This window comes from Sprattus sprattus (assembly GCF_963457725.1).
Source record: "Sprattus sprattus genome assembly, chromosome: 2".
NCBI lineage: Eukaryota > Metazoa > Chordata > Actinopteri > Clupeiformes > Clupeidae > Sprattus > Sprattus sprattus.
Window position 1 is genome coordinate 60,772,383 of NC_137921.1, and position 15,246 is coordinate 60,787,628.

The 15,246-nt window shown below is 40.3% G+C and overlaps 2 protein-coding genes across 2 annotated transcripts in view; both read right to left on the reverse strand.

Moving 5' to 3' along the window:
* Positions 1-1,480: 1,480 nt before the first annotated feature.
* On the reverse strand, positions 1,481-4,001 carry cnr1 (cannabinoid receptor 1; the record flags this gene model as incomplete). The annotated part of the gene is made up of 2 exons (XM_080860671.1): positions 3,909-4,001; positions 1,481-2,932 (listed from the first exon to the last, which is right to left on the reverse strand). Exon 2 carries the CDS (start codon positions 2,882-2,884, stop codon positions 1,481-1,483), a length of 1,404 nt encoding a protein of 467 aa, XP_080716797.1. The 5' UTR covers positions 2,885-2,932; positions 3,909-4,001.
* A 9,838-nt stretch (positions 4,002-13,839) lies between these two features.
* Positions 13,840-15,246, reverse strand: part of rngtt (RNA guanylyltransferase and 5'-phosphatase) — a 70,381-nt gene continuing 68,974 nt past the window's right edge. Inside the window, exons 15-16 of the mRNA XM_080833691.1 lie at positions 14,911-15,034; positions 13,840-14,708 (exon numbers count right to left, since the gene is read on the reverse strand). Of these exons, the coding sequence (XP_080689817.1) occupies positions 14,551-14,708; positions 14,911-15,034 (282 nt within the window). The 3' untranslated portion in view covers positions 13,840-14,550. The remainder of the gene's footprint in view (positions 14,709-14,910; positions 15,035-15,246) is intronic.

Below are 15,246 nucleotides of genomic sequence, written 5' to 3' on the forward strand. Positions count from 1 at the left end.
CTGTTCACATTGTGCAAGACGCCCTGAAGCCCAGCTGCAGGGGAATCTTTGTGTTTTGAGTAAAGAGACAGGAAATATCAAGACATCACTAAGAACACTTAATCCTACACACATCAAAGTTATCACAAACACTGTTTAGTTAACAGAGTTTTTCATTTTCTCTTGTACTGTTTTGTCAGTGTAGTACAGTGGTGTGACCAGTGCACTGCAGGTATTATTTGTAGCAGAGCATAGATTGATGTGCTTAACAATTTCTAATGAATGAATCACAACAGTGCACTTGTATTAATCTTATCTAGAACATTTATCAGTATTGTACAGCTGTTATGTGTCAACTGATAAGGTCTGACCATTCAAATGAACAGTGAAATCCTTGACAACTCTGTTTCTGAAAAAGCAATGCTGACTGCAAACTGCAATACTTTAAGTACACAAGAATGTTGGTATACAGTTGTCACTGTAGGTCAGTATTCAGTCATTCATACATTTATAATATTTACATATATAGCTTAGTATAACTGATTGTTTTTATCTTTCAGAAGATAACCATCTATAATCATCTTCTTCTTTAGCAATACAGTTAGTGTGTGCTTTAATGTCCTTTTGAAAGACGACATAGTTTTAGAGTATATTGGAAAGTTGTATACGATATATCTTGTCACACATCTTAAATTATGAAAACAATCCTAAATGCTCAAAGCGTAGCAGTCACATAACAGAACAATGCTGAGGTTTGCTTACTTTAAACTCTAGGTGTCACTAGAGCTATACAACCGCATTTGTGCTGGCAATATACAAGATGAGGTTTGTCTGAAAATGAATGTATTTATTAAGTCTGGATTTGGGCCATGTTGACGATGTTTGAATTTAAAGTATAACAGAAAACATAAGTATGTTGATGAAGTGCTTTAACAATCTACTCAAATATACATGATTCAACACTGTTATTCAATACACAATAATACAACACGGAAAATTACATCCAATTCAAATTGATATTTAAAATAAAGTTATACTTCGGTTTTTAAGTGCAAGACAGACATTTGGCAGAAAAGCTTGGCTATATTTGACGATCTATGAGATACTATAGAATTCAGGATTACATGAAAAATGTCATTACATATCAACATAGTTCTCTCACTGAGATTATTTAACATAAGATTCAGTAGCCCCTTATCCCCATGATAGAAGAAATCACTGTTCAAGAACCTGATTTTAATGTAGAAAAATACAATTCATGAATGCAAGGGCAATATTTGCCAACATAGTAACACATATTTAGTAGGCCAAGGTTTAATGAAAAACAACAAGAAGTTATGAATTGCTGAAATGTTGTTGCTGATTGATTTAGTCAGTCTTCATGATTCCATGGTGTAATAGACCTTACTTTAAAGACCCAAAGACCAAAAGCTCCTCTCTTTTAAGATTGGTGAGTGCATGGTGCTAAGAACACCGTAGAATAACACGGGCGGTAACCCAATCACACAGCCTCTGCAGATGTCTCTGTGGAGACTGACATGGTGACTTTGGCTATTTTCACAGTGGTCTTCACACAACTCTCTGCAGCTCGATTGGCAGCAATATGGGCATGTCTATTCTGGTAGTCGGACTCCAGACTATCTAGCTGTTGAGTGCTGCCTCTGCACACTTGACAGGTAGTAAGGAAAGCACGGCGCAGATCCTTGCTCCTGAGGGCATAGATGATCGGGTTGACTGTGGAATTGAGCAGGCAGAGCATGCTGCAGAAAGCAAATATTGTTTTGACGGAATCATCCATCTTCCAGAAAAGGTCATAGACCATGATGGCCAGCACAGGGCCCCAGCAAATGACCAGCGCTACTAGGATGAGCACCAGTGTCTTAGCCAGCCGGATGTCCATGCGAGTTTGCTCTGGGCGTGTGGACTGCACTTTAGTTCCGTCAGCTGAATACACTACCAGGCTCTTCTGAGAGGTCCGGCTCAGCATGCGTATAGCATGATGGTGTGCCCTCCACAGGATGTACATGTAGGCATAAAAAATAAAAAGCACCAACACACTGGTCACACCAATCCAAAACATAAGGTAGTTCTCATCAATCAGTGGGAAAATGTCTGAACAGACAGAGTTGAGACGCTTGCAGTTCCAGCCCAGCAGAGGAAGCACTGCAATGATAATGGAGATTGCCCACATCATGCAGAAGGCGACCACAGCCTTGTTGCGAGTAACAATGCGGCGGTAAGCCAGCGGCCGATGGATGGAAATGTACCGGTCTATGGCTGTGAGAAACAGGCTTCCAACTGAGGCTGTGAAGGAGGCGATCACCCCACCTAGCTTGAAGAGAAAAACATTTGGGCTGTCCTTGCGGTGAAAAACATGAAAGTCTAAAAAGCTGTAGACAAAGATGACACTACCTAGTAGGTCTGCCACAGCCAGACTAGCGATGAAGTGGTAGGAGGGCCTGCAACGCAGGGTGCGAGACTGCAGGATTACACATAAAACAACTATGTTCTCCAACACGGTGAAGGTTCCAAGGGTAAGGGACATGACAGCCACTGCCAGCTGTTGGCTAGGTGTCAAGATCATGAAGCACTCCATGTCCATGAAATTCTCTCCACATTCAATTGTGCTCCCCTCACCCGCCATCGAGCTCTTGTTACCAAATAGGTCGGAGGAGTTTGTGGGGTAAAAGGACAAACTTTTAAGGATGAGTTCCTCATTTGGTGCCACTTTGTCTGAGCTGCTGCGGAATGCCGACAGTGGTTTCTGCAGGGAAAATCCACCCTTGGTGAGGTCGACATCAGTGGTTGGGTCATCATAGCTGACATCATTAGAGCCAAGGTACTGCAGCCCAGAGGTAATTGTCCTGAAAGTAGTGTCTGCCACGCCATCCAGTACAGACCTCATAACTGAAGCGGAAAGGGGATAAAATGGCCTGGATGCTTCAGGAAAAACCTAGAAAATGTTTACAGAATGTTTGTAGAGACATCGAAACCTTAGTTACAATTATCATATTGCCAAGCAATACCTCTTCCCACAACAATTAGACACACTATCAAACTAAAACTTTTTTAGAAGGATCTCACAATCACTTGATTCAATGAAATTTAGAAGTCTGACTCTATTTTCTCCACAGACCAGCAGAGGTCGCAGAAACAATCACTGGACAATTACCCTGTTCCTCGCAATTTAATGGACTTAATAGACCATGGCTATGTTGGAAACATACACCTGGACATAACAACCTATCACTGTGACTGATTAGTCTACACATGGTACATTCACTAGGATATTATCAAATTATTTAAATTGTATTCTATTAAAATATCCAGTTCATGTTCAAATAATCAGCTGATACAACCGCTGGATTTTCATCGTGAAACTAACTAGGCTACCCTTGTTCATGCTTTTAATGTAAAGAAGTTCGAAGTGCTAAATATCGTTAATAAACTCTTTTTTATTTTCACAGAAATGTTCATGTTTTCCTTTTTGAAGTTATTATTTTTTTTTATTCGGCTGGTGACATTTCTCTTGGTCCATCACTGCTGCCGAGGGATGAGGAAAGCTGTTTCAACATGAAAATTGAGAAACTACCAAAAGAGCCATTGGAGTCCCCTAAGGCTCATAGTGATGTTTTTGCAATACTTTTGCATTTACCTCCCAAAAGGTCTGTGTTACCTCGCAATACATTTGTATTCTAGAGGTAGCCTAATGCAAAAGTATTGTGAGGTAACACAACGTTAAAAAATAAAATGAATTATTATTACAACATGTATTGCGTGGGAACCCAAAAGTGTTGAAAGGAAATGCAAAAATATTGCGAGGTATTGTAAAAGTATTGCGAGGTAACACAAAAACAGCTCAGATGACCCTTAGGGGTGCTCCGTACTTTAGTGACATATTACATACACGTAAAATATATAGAATGTACCTTTACATAGTTCCCCGTGTGGTATAGCCGTCATCAACAGTATCCAGATATAAAGAATCCCACAGACATAAACAGTCTGTTGAATATTAGTCTTCTACTGCTCTTGATTCCACTATCAACTAAATGCAAGATACGTCAAATTTAAATTGAACGTTCACTTTTTAGCTAGTATGATTTGCTCTGAAATTTTAAACGAGCACTCAAAATGTCACGCTCTATCGTATTTTTTCACCCTAGTATGGGAATGATTTCCTGCTGCAGGCAATGTCTGAGGTCTGCTGGAGTGTGCATATTTATGGAGCGCCGTTAAAACGGAGTAAATCACGTGGTTCGGAGCGTTCTCTAGCTCCACTGGTTTAACCAATCGAGGCAAGATTCAAGTGAGAAATAAAAGGAGCGCGCGTCACATTGATCGGGAAAAACTCATTGCTTCACCCCCAAAACAGTAGCCTCACAATGACATTTTAGACAAATTATCTCTGATGGGCCTTTAAGTCCATTACAAAAACCAAGAAAAAAAAGTAATTGAGCTAGTCTGCCTTATTTATGGACATATTGCTTAAGACATTTGTAAAAATCGTACTGATATGATGTAAGTCAGCAGAAGGCTGAAGGTACGGAGTGTGTTATCCCTCTTCAGCCTTCTGCTATGTCCCAGACTAGTTGGATTTAATTTACAGAGCAGCCTGTTCTCTTGAGCAATTTGGTGTGACATAACACAATGACCCGTCTTGAATGTTCTCCATATTGGGATCCTTTTCTCTTTTTTTGAACTTCAATAACAATTAGCTTTTATTCATACAATTTCATCAGATACAAATTATTGTCAAAACAGGAACTTGATCAAGATATTCTGGTTCCATAATATATTTCTGACAGTATTCACATATAGACTCCCACTTATATACTTATCCAATACCACAACCTTATCAGAATTTTACTTGTTTCACTGTAAACCATTTCAATCTTAAAAGCTGTCTTGCCTGTGCTTATGAATTTCTTTCAACATTGGGATTTGAACACAAAACACAAGCTCTTATCACTATCAATCCTGTTACCACTAAGGTCTGAGGAGGACGTTCATTTTATTCCCCTTGTTACATTGTTCTCGCTCACATTTACTATATACAGGGTCCATTCATGTTCAAGCATATAGCATAAGGAATAGTAATGTAATTTCACCATAAAAATTTCAGGTGCAAAATATAATTATGCAAAAGACGTTTATCTGACACTTTGGGCTGCTTTAGAAAAAAGTGTAGAAAAAGAATGTAAACGAGAGAGAGACAGAAAATAAGACGAAACTAGTCACTGCATCAGACACACCCTTGGATGTACTTTCATATCAGCTGCATTAGCGTAAGTAAACTAGAGTTTGTTCAGACTGCTGTCATGATGTGCTTCTATGCTCCTCCAATTAAAGTATTGTTTTAAAAACATTACTCAGTTATGAGCATGAAGGTTCTTCTGCAATATGGAGCCTTTTGTCAGTGTGCATCTGTGAGGATAGCAACCCATACTGCAGTCTAAGATGCAGAAGATATAAATAATTTAGGAATTAAAGAGGCTACAGCTGCCTGCAGGTCAGGATTGGGATGGAAAAAAAAACAACCATTATATTTATTTATTTATATTATGAGATATTACAGTTAAACTCCCCCAGAGGTTTACAACTGGGGCTCTTTCGAAGCATATCTGCATTATCTGTGTTTGATCACATCACAGTACTTCAGGATAGTGTATGGCTTTCATTTCACTCGTAAAGATATAACACCAACATTTAATAATGAAATCCTTCTCTTGCACAAGGGTATTGATAGAAGCACTGCAGCCATTTTGATCAGTGAATCAAAAGGTGACTCATCATCCAAACACAAGAAGCTGCCATCTGGGCATCATTTTTGGTACATGTTGTTCTGGTGAGGATGCTGCAGGTAGCCTGGAGGGGGATTACATGAGGGGATGGGACCACAGGGCCAATGCAGCAAAGAAACCACTCACAAGACTACAAACATTTTTACAGCCATCTTACTAGTTTCACAGTCCACAGGCGATGTCCTAGACAACAACAGAAGTATTTTATGCACAGCATGCCTCTGCATCACACAGCAGTTTGAAGATCCTCTAACATGGGGGAAGAACTTGACATCCACAGAAAAATCAAGAACTGTAACACACAAATGCAGAAGTCCTTACATTGTGCCATGATTGCAATATATAAATACTTACACTGCAGTTTGAACTATAACAGATGTAAGGAGGGCACAACTAAGACAATAATATTCTCCTCCTTACAATATTTCTGTTTTGAAATAAGCTATTAATAAATGAAGAAATAAATGAAGCCAATGACAAGGACTCACGTTCAATATGCCTAAATGTGTCTGTTTCTAAGAGAGCACATGTAATGTTTGCAAACTGGCTTGCAGAGACAGATTTTATAATGGGCAATATAATGTGTGCTTATTTCATATTTGGAGGCCCTTACTTCTAATTCTAGAATAAGCAATGTATTGGCATTTATTTGTGAGTACACTACAATACATTTCTTCTTAGTTTAAAGAGAGCCTTCATGAAGACTGGGGGTGGAGATACAGTATGTCAGCCCAAGTCAACCTGTTAGGTCTCAGGTGGCTCCTTGTGACTCACTGCCTCCCATCTGGTCTCACTGCGTCACGAGACTCAACCACAATACTGCAGCTCCCTGGAATATGTGAATATGAACCATTCGCTCCTTTTACCCTCACTTACTGTATCTAGTCAGAAAGTACCAATACCATCAAAAATGCTTCCATGACAAACCTGCAACCCAAAAACACTTTCTTCACAAAAATGACATGACCATATACCTTTGATTCACCCAATTTGTGTTGCTGTGAGGAGAATACATGCCACCTTTGCCTTTGCTTTCCTCCAGTTCACAGCACAACTGAAGTTATCGTACCTGATTCTCAGAGAAAAACAGGTAACCACATTCTCTGTGTTAAAATCTCCAACTTGCTGGTGCCATGGCAACTGGGCCATTTTTGATCATGCTCTAACACAGGTGTTCATAACAAAATGAGACTCCTTCCAGGCTAACATGATCAGTGTACTTCCTCATGAAGATGACCTTTCTCCAACGCAGCCTGATGGCATCACTTTTAATTCTCCACTTTATTAATTGGACTACTTTTATTTCTTATGTACAGTTTATTGTAAAATGGTGTGTCTAGTTTCAAATCTTGCCATAGTAACATGACACGAGATCAGCTCAGTGAAATGCATTTTACACCAGGAAAGCAATAATTGTTGCAGTCAACTCAAAAAAGAAAAAACTGCAGGAAACTGCTTCCTTGAAGTGCAAGGAAGTTCATCGGTTGTCTGAATCTCACCTGCTCTTTAGCTCTTCCAAACCTTGCAAATATAGTTATCTCCAGAGTCATTTCACACTGTAGGTACTAACCTGCTTGTCCAAAGGAATATCAGATCATTGACATGTTTATTCTGTTCTCATATTTCTCCATCAGCGTAGAGCTATGTATCCTCAACCAGTTGACTAAACCATGGCTCAGCATGAAATAAGATCATAAAAATATCATGTGTCATGCAAGGCCTTTTGGAAAGCAGCAAGCCCACAATTTGCTGTTTTAACATCCCAGGTACATTAAGTTATCAATATTGATGGGCTTTTTTGCCAACCTAATTGAGCAGGGAGAAATGTTTGTTCAATCGAAAGGCACTTAACTGGAGCCTTCTGTCTTCTACAGGGGGAGAACCACACATCCTGAGTGAATGAAACGTACAGTCTGCAGGCTACCTGTCTTGAGCGGGCACCTGAGAATGACTCACACAAATCCACTTTAGGCCTCAGTCAGTGTAATGCATACAATGTCTCCTATCACAGAGTCACTCACCAATGCATACATTGTCTCCTATCACAGATTCAATCACCAAAAAAACACTGTCATGGCAAGCCCCTCTCTGCAATCCAAACTGGCAATGCTTCTTTCGTCTCTGGGATGTGTTGATTTCTGAGGGTGATGTTGGGCTCTCTAGATAGGCCAAAAGCCCAGAGTCATTTCTCAAGGCTATTAAATATTAAACTGCCACAGAGGTAATACTTCCACTGGGAGATTGGGTTAGATGATCCTCTTTGATGTGGCTCAGGGCAATATTGCAACAAATTCAAGATTGGAATCCTTATTGCAGAATTATGCCATACCTCAGATAAGCTGTTTGGTCTAGTGTGTGGACTAGACTCTACTAATGCCATTACACAGAAGACGCCTAGACGAGTCAGTTAATAATGTATATAAATATTTTCTATTTGGACAATAATTTTGTATACTACTTTGTAGTAAGTGTGTCTTTAAGTAAGTGTGATTAAGAAAACATTTCACAAATGTTCTACTACCTGGAGGGGACTACAGGGGACTACTACTCCCTTCAAGGGACTATCTGCTACGACTATGTCTTCTGCATCATTCCATACATACATACCTGTAAGTCATAACCCTGTTTCACATACAAAATGCTTTCAAAGTGATCCGAACCACTTGTGGATGTTGGTAATAGTTTTTCACAACACTATTTAACAATCCTTAGAGAAACAATAGGACAATGGGGCAATGGCATACTCTGATGTCAACATAGTGAATGAAGGAGGTGAGTCGTTTATGTAGTATTAGTATTTGAGCTAGGCTATTCTACAGCGGGACCATAGTGGATGAAGGGGGATGAGTCGTATAAGTAGTATTAGTATTTAAGCTAGGCTATTCTACAGTGGGACCATAGTGGATGAAGGGGGATGAGTCGTATAAGTAGTAGTAGTAGTAGTATTTAAGCTAGGCTATTATACAGTGGGGCCCTTTGGTTATTGTTCTGATTTTTCTGGTACTCCGTATTATAAGCTAGCAAACCTACTATAACTTTTGTCTCCATGCTTTCCAGCCTGACTTAAAGTCTAATGTCTAAGATGTAACATTATTCCCTCTACAACTAATATTGACCTGAACCGCTGAAAATCGAATGTCTTGGCTGACGACACACTACTTGTTTTCAACATGAAGTTATAAAGATGCGTATAAAGATGCAGAGCCTCTGAATATGAATTCTTGAGCTCTGTGTTAACAAGTTTATTACACACTACATCAAATCGGCCAAACCTTTCACCTGAACCTCTCATCCCCTAGTGACATGGTGATCAGCTCCAGAGTGCCCAAAGGTATTTGAAGCACAGCGCTCACAAATGACGACTTTGTGTTCCAACTGACGCCATAAGCAGGACACATCAAACTTTTCTTGAGTGTTGTCAAAGACCGGACGGAAAAAATGAGTTCATTCATGGTGTGAGAAGACTTTTTCAAATTCTGGCAGCGTCTGTGTAGCCTAGGGGGAATGAAGGCAACACAGCAGCATGAAGATCTCCAAAGGCCTTTATGCTTTAACTTCGGTCAGTCTTACTGGTTTTCTATGTTTTTAATATTAATATTAACTTGCAGAGGAGTTCGTTTCAGCAAAGCCACTTCCACAGACAGAAGGGGCAATTATCTTCTGTATAGAACTTGGATTTGTAGTGTAATTTTATATTATATATATATAAATAAATAAATAAACACATATATATATCATTATATATATATATATTATATATTATTATATATTATATATATATATATATAAATACATACAGTATATTATATTTATTTTTTAAAACAACCTCAATTATTGAACTCAATACATTCTGTTGATGTGGGAATGTATCAATTTCAGACATAAGGAAACCAGCCTGTCAAGGTTTGGGGGGCTGAACCAATCATGAGATCTCCCGATGCTTATTGTAAATTAGCCATCACATCAATCCGTCACATCAATCAATCACACAAGACATTTACAACACCGTCTGTGATGCATGGAAGATGACAACATATCATGCTTCTAACACAACACAAGTCACAGTAATAGCCGATATATCCCACATCATGTTCTTTTACACCTTATTCATTTCATAGGGAAAGGAAGGAATGCAGTGAAATATTTAATACTTAAGGAAAACGTGTACTATGGCAACAACAGGGGCTATTGTATGCATTCTGCAGATGCTAAAAGAAACAAATCAACAAGTCTGCAATACATTTCCTTTCTGATTTAGCTGTTCAACTATGCCCCTCAATACACATTCACACTCAGCAAAACACTCTCTGTTTGAAGCCAGGCAATATTAACATGCTGTTTTGAAGAGGGAATTATGAAGAGACAGGCTCAGTATCACCATTGCAATCACATTTTAAATTCTAGACACATAAACATTCAACAGCTTTCAACAATCTTGTCTCACCTCGAGTACCTGTATCTCATTTGAGAAGTAGGACACCTTTTTTTTTATGTAGATTTTAGTTTTTGGGCGTTTTGCCTTTTTTAATGAGATAGGACAATGAAGGTTTTGGACAGGAAATGAGATGGAGAGAAGTGTCCTCGTGGGCATTCAAGCCTGTATATGGTCGGGGCTACTGCTTGCGCCACAGTGCCCGCCACAGAACACCTCTTAAGAGCATCCCTCACTCACCAGTCACCCCTCTTAGTGAGTCTCAGTCCAACTGCTGCTTTGCTCTTTCCCAACTGAAAAGGTCAACTGCTTCTCCAGCTTTGCATAAATTAAAAGACAGACCGTTTCAGTACAATTGGCTCTGCGGCAACGCATTTGGTTTAATCAAAGTCTAATTATATCATTATGACTTATTATGCACCTCATCACATCTCATAATGGCTGTTTGCTGGCCGTATGTTTCCTTGTTTTCTTCTACTGAGACAGAAATCCTATACTGGAATGATGACAAAATATGAGTTTTATTATTATAAATTGGTGTTAACAGACCTTTCACTGTTTGAAAAGCACAACATTAAAAAATGTGATGTTAAATCAGCAAGAAATATATTATGATTGCAATGTTATATATGAGATGTGGAGGAAGAGCACCAGTTACTTATTTTCTTCGTTCCTGTTCCAACACAATGGCACTGACTGAGGTGGTGTGTGACGTGAGTGTCTGCACTGGGGGAGTTGTAAGGAACCTTAACGCTTCAGGCACACGAGTGACACAAGAAACACATTGGCTCTCCAGTCCCAGTCCTGTTCCCATGTCAGCTACTCATCCAGGCATACTGACACTGAGCCTCTTTCAACCATAGTTTCCCTTCTGCTTGGTTTAAGCCGTCATTTTGCACATGGCCACCTTTGGATTGACTTTCAAATCCCAATAGAATATCTAATTCATTGTATTCTTCCTAACACACATTCTCATTTCCAAAATGACCCGCCTGACATCATAGGTGTAGCAAAAGAACTAGAAGAGGTAGCAGACATGAACACACAAATTTAATAGCATCACCTGAAAGTGAAACATAGTGTATGCTTAATGATGTCTCAGGAACTAGAAGAGGTTGCACACATGAACACACACAGCTGTTAATAGCATCACCTGAAAGTGAACAACGTGTCTGCTTGATGATGTCTCAGGTCTACAGCAGATGATGATATGAAGACTGATATGTTTTACCTACTGTATATCTGCCAAACACACCGCAGTTCATCCCATCACAATAAATCCATTGTTGCCTGTAGTCACTGGTGTATTTTGACAACGCATACACAGGTAAACACTGCCAGATATAGTCATCCTCAACAACAAAGACGAGCAGAATGTAGTCGCAAGCAGTGATTAGGGGCTCAAACAAACATTAGACATTATCCAGAGGCATTTTGATCAATTACATTACACTGCCACCAAATGATGAAATGTCATGAAATCATTTCTAAACAAAATCGAAAGTATTTTTTTTTTTGGCCTCAATTCCCACTCATTCTCACTCGCTATACCACATCAACTGCGAAAATGATTTCCTTGTTGTGACTTGAATCTCAGTGGGCTCTTCTTTCAACTGATTTCTCTGATCTTGGTGATGCTGACTTGAAAAGCTGACGGGTTTAGTGACTGACTCAGAATAACTGGAGCCAGTAAACAGTGTCAAAGCTCTAATTGCTAGTGTTTGATAAATCAAAGCCTATTGCCATGGCAGTAAGAGGTACTTCCCTTGGGCCAAGTGATAGTGGTGTCACAGGAAGGAAACTGTTAACCACCGATGTAGCTAAAGGAGTCCGAGGTGCTTAGCCTCCTCCTTCTAATGAATAATAATACAATATAATATCTCAGTTTTATGGTATGTGAAAGAACAGTACAAACACTGGTCCTTTCCATTAAACACCCAGGTTATTCAATAGTAGTTTTGTGCTCTGGATCAGAAAATCCTTAAAAGAAATGTAAGAACAGCTTTCATAGCAGGATGTTAAATGTACTAATAAAATATATCAGAAAATGTGAACAGTGAAAATGTGAACCACTGATTGGGTTATTATTGTTGTTGGTTGGTGATGTAATCACATCCCTTACAAGCTCTGCAGCAATCATTATCCCCCCTAATGATTGAAGCGGATGAAGTCATTCTTGTTAATTACTCTAGGGAAGGACCTACTTTCAACCTTAAGATGTTCTGTAAATACGGACCCATATTCTGTATTATGAGAGTGCTCCTAGATCATACTAAAAGTTCTTAGCTGACAGGTACCTTTACGAAGGTGTGCTACGGAAAGAGTAAAAGTGGTTCTTGAGTTGGAAGAATGATGCATTCCTATAAAGCCAAAAAGAAAAGAAAAACAATTCTATATGAAGCCAAAAATAAAAAAGAATCCATTCTATATAGTATCCATCCAGAAGTGAGGCCCCCACTTTTAAGACCTGTTGAGATTTATTTGTTTGTTTGTTAATATAGATCCAGGTGTGACAGAAATGACAGCAAAAAACACAACCTGTGTCTACGCACCTACCTTAAATACTCCAACAAGACAAAGCTCCACAGAGGCTCATCCTGGACAGGTATTGTCTGAGATAAACTGATTATGTGCCAGAGCCAGGTGAGTTATGGGGTCGTGCTGAGCAGGCTGCTTTCATGTGATGCCAGAAGCTGCAAGACACTGATGCAACTCAGCCACCCTGCCATCAGGACACACACCCACACACAACACAACATCAGCCTGTTCATGGGCACAAACACACACACACACACACACACACACACACACACAGACACAAACACACACACACAAAGAGACACACACATAAACACACACACACTCACACACAGACACAAACCAAACACACACACACACACACACACGCAGACATGCACACACACAGAGACACGCACACAAACACACACACAAAGGGACACACACATAAACACACACACACACACACAAACACACACAGATACAAAAACACACAAACACACACACACACACACACACAGACTGATGCGTATCGCTATCCGTTTTTAGCGTGTAAGATACGACTACATCGATGCTTGAAGTCCCGTATCGGTATTAAAATGACATGTAGTTATAAACCGGATCACATGCGTTCGTCTTCTCAGTTTTTTGCAACGCAAAACAAAAAACAAATAAGCACTAAACTCAATCGTGTGGATATAGTGGAATAGAATAGACACATCTACATTTTGCATCAGTACCTCCACTTCTGCCCCGGTGACATTAGGTCTGGGTTTACCAGTGCTTGTTTTGACATGATTTTGATCAGTCTCTGAAGTTGCTTTCACTTGCATGTGGAGTGTGCACACGTTGCAATAGCATGCCCTTACAAGAAGCTGGCGGGGCGTTTGGGTATGCACGGTGGATGAGAAAGCGCGTTCAATTAAGAACACATTTCCAGGCATTCATAAATCCGGCAGAGATCTTTTCTGAGGTTGGTCTTTCGAGGTTGGTAAGAAAATATTTAATAAGACACTTAAGAAAATGTTTGAGAATGAGGTCCATTGACAGAGACACAAACTCACAGTAGAGGACTAAACTGCTGGCACAGACACAGCTAAGACCATGTTCAGTGTTTTCACCTGATATTTTAATGGTTCAAAGGAAAAATAAATCCAGTGGAACAGCCTTTAGAGACGAAGATTCTATGAGTAAACTGACAGCAGCTTACAACATCTAACTGGCAAAAAAAACAGGAATGGGGGTGAGACAGGACGGGCATCTCCAAAACAGAAGTAAACACTAGGAAATGATACACCTGTCATTCAAAATAAAAAAAGACACACATGAACAGTTTGTGTTGCAATGTCTAAGATGAGAGAATAAGGTTGGAGTTTGGCACCTGCTTCGTAACAGAACCCAGAGGTGTGTGATCTCCCACTAGGTCATGATCAGAAGCAGGTCTGGGGCCAGCTACGAGTCTGCTATTTATCTACACATCAGGATCAGTATTCACAGCTGCTCCACTCAGGAAAAGAGACACGGGTCAACAACAAACCAACAAGGGTAAAATTAAACCGTAAAATCACACAGATTACATTTTTGATAACGACCAGTGGGTAAGGTGGGGTGGGGTGGGGACACGGCCCAGAATGCAACAAATGACAACTCATTTTTAGAACCTTGACATAAAAGCTTTAGCCAGCAAGTGGCTGAGAAACAATGGTCAGGTATGTCAGCGTCCACCAATCTAGGAGAAGAATGGATACTGAACTGCTTTGATCTGTCCTTCTCATGGAGTCCACAGTGAAAACATATCCGCTCCACCCAACTGGAGAGCTATGGTGCGGGCAGGGTGGGTCTCTTGGCTGCTGGAGGGGGCATGAGTTTGGCATCGCTGTCTGAGGGGTGCTTGCGGGGCTGTACTTGGGCACACCTGTCCACCACCTCAAGGAGGATTTCCTTTGTGACGGGGTGCTGGATGCTGTTGCACACAGCTGCAGAACAGGACACAGAGAGCAGGAAGTCAGGACACAGGAGATGACAGATACAAGACAGGACCTACCCCCCCCCCCCCCCCCCCCCCCCCGGTGCTAAGAGGAAGGGTTGGTTATTTCAAGTGTGAACCAAACCTCACATTACAAACACTCAATGTGAGGGATGATAACAGTGACACAACAGTGTCTGTCAGATGCTTACCCATTGCTGTTTCATAGGAGTTGGGGAAGCTCTTGTCTACTCTTTGCTTCATGAACACCCAGCTGTTGCTGTTGAATTTGCATTCAATGATCTTGTTGTCAAACTTCTTCAGTTCCTTGTTGACCTGCAAAGAGACAGACAGCTCTGAGATGTAGCCACAGTGGCTGGCCAGCCTCCAAAAAGACATCATCCCTCAGACCCTCAACTTTCACCAGAGCACTGCTTCAAAATGACAGACAGTCTGTCCAGCATCTGTAAAGTCTCTACACACGAGAGAGATTTGACTGGTTTGAGTGTTCATGCTCTCTGTGTTGGTATCACTACATCTCCAAGACC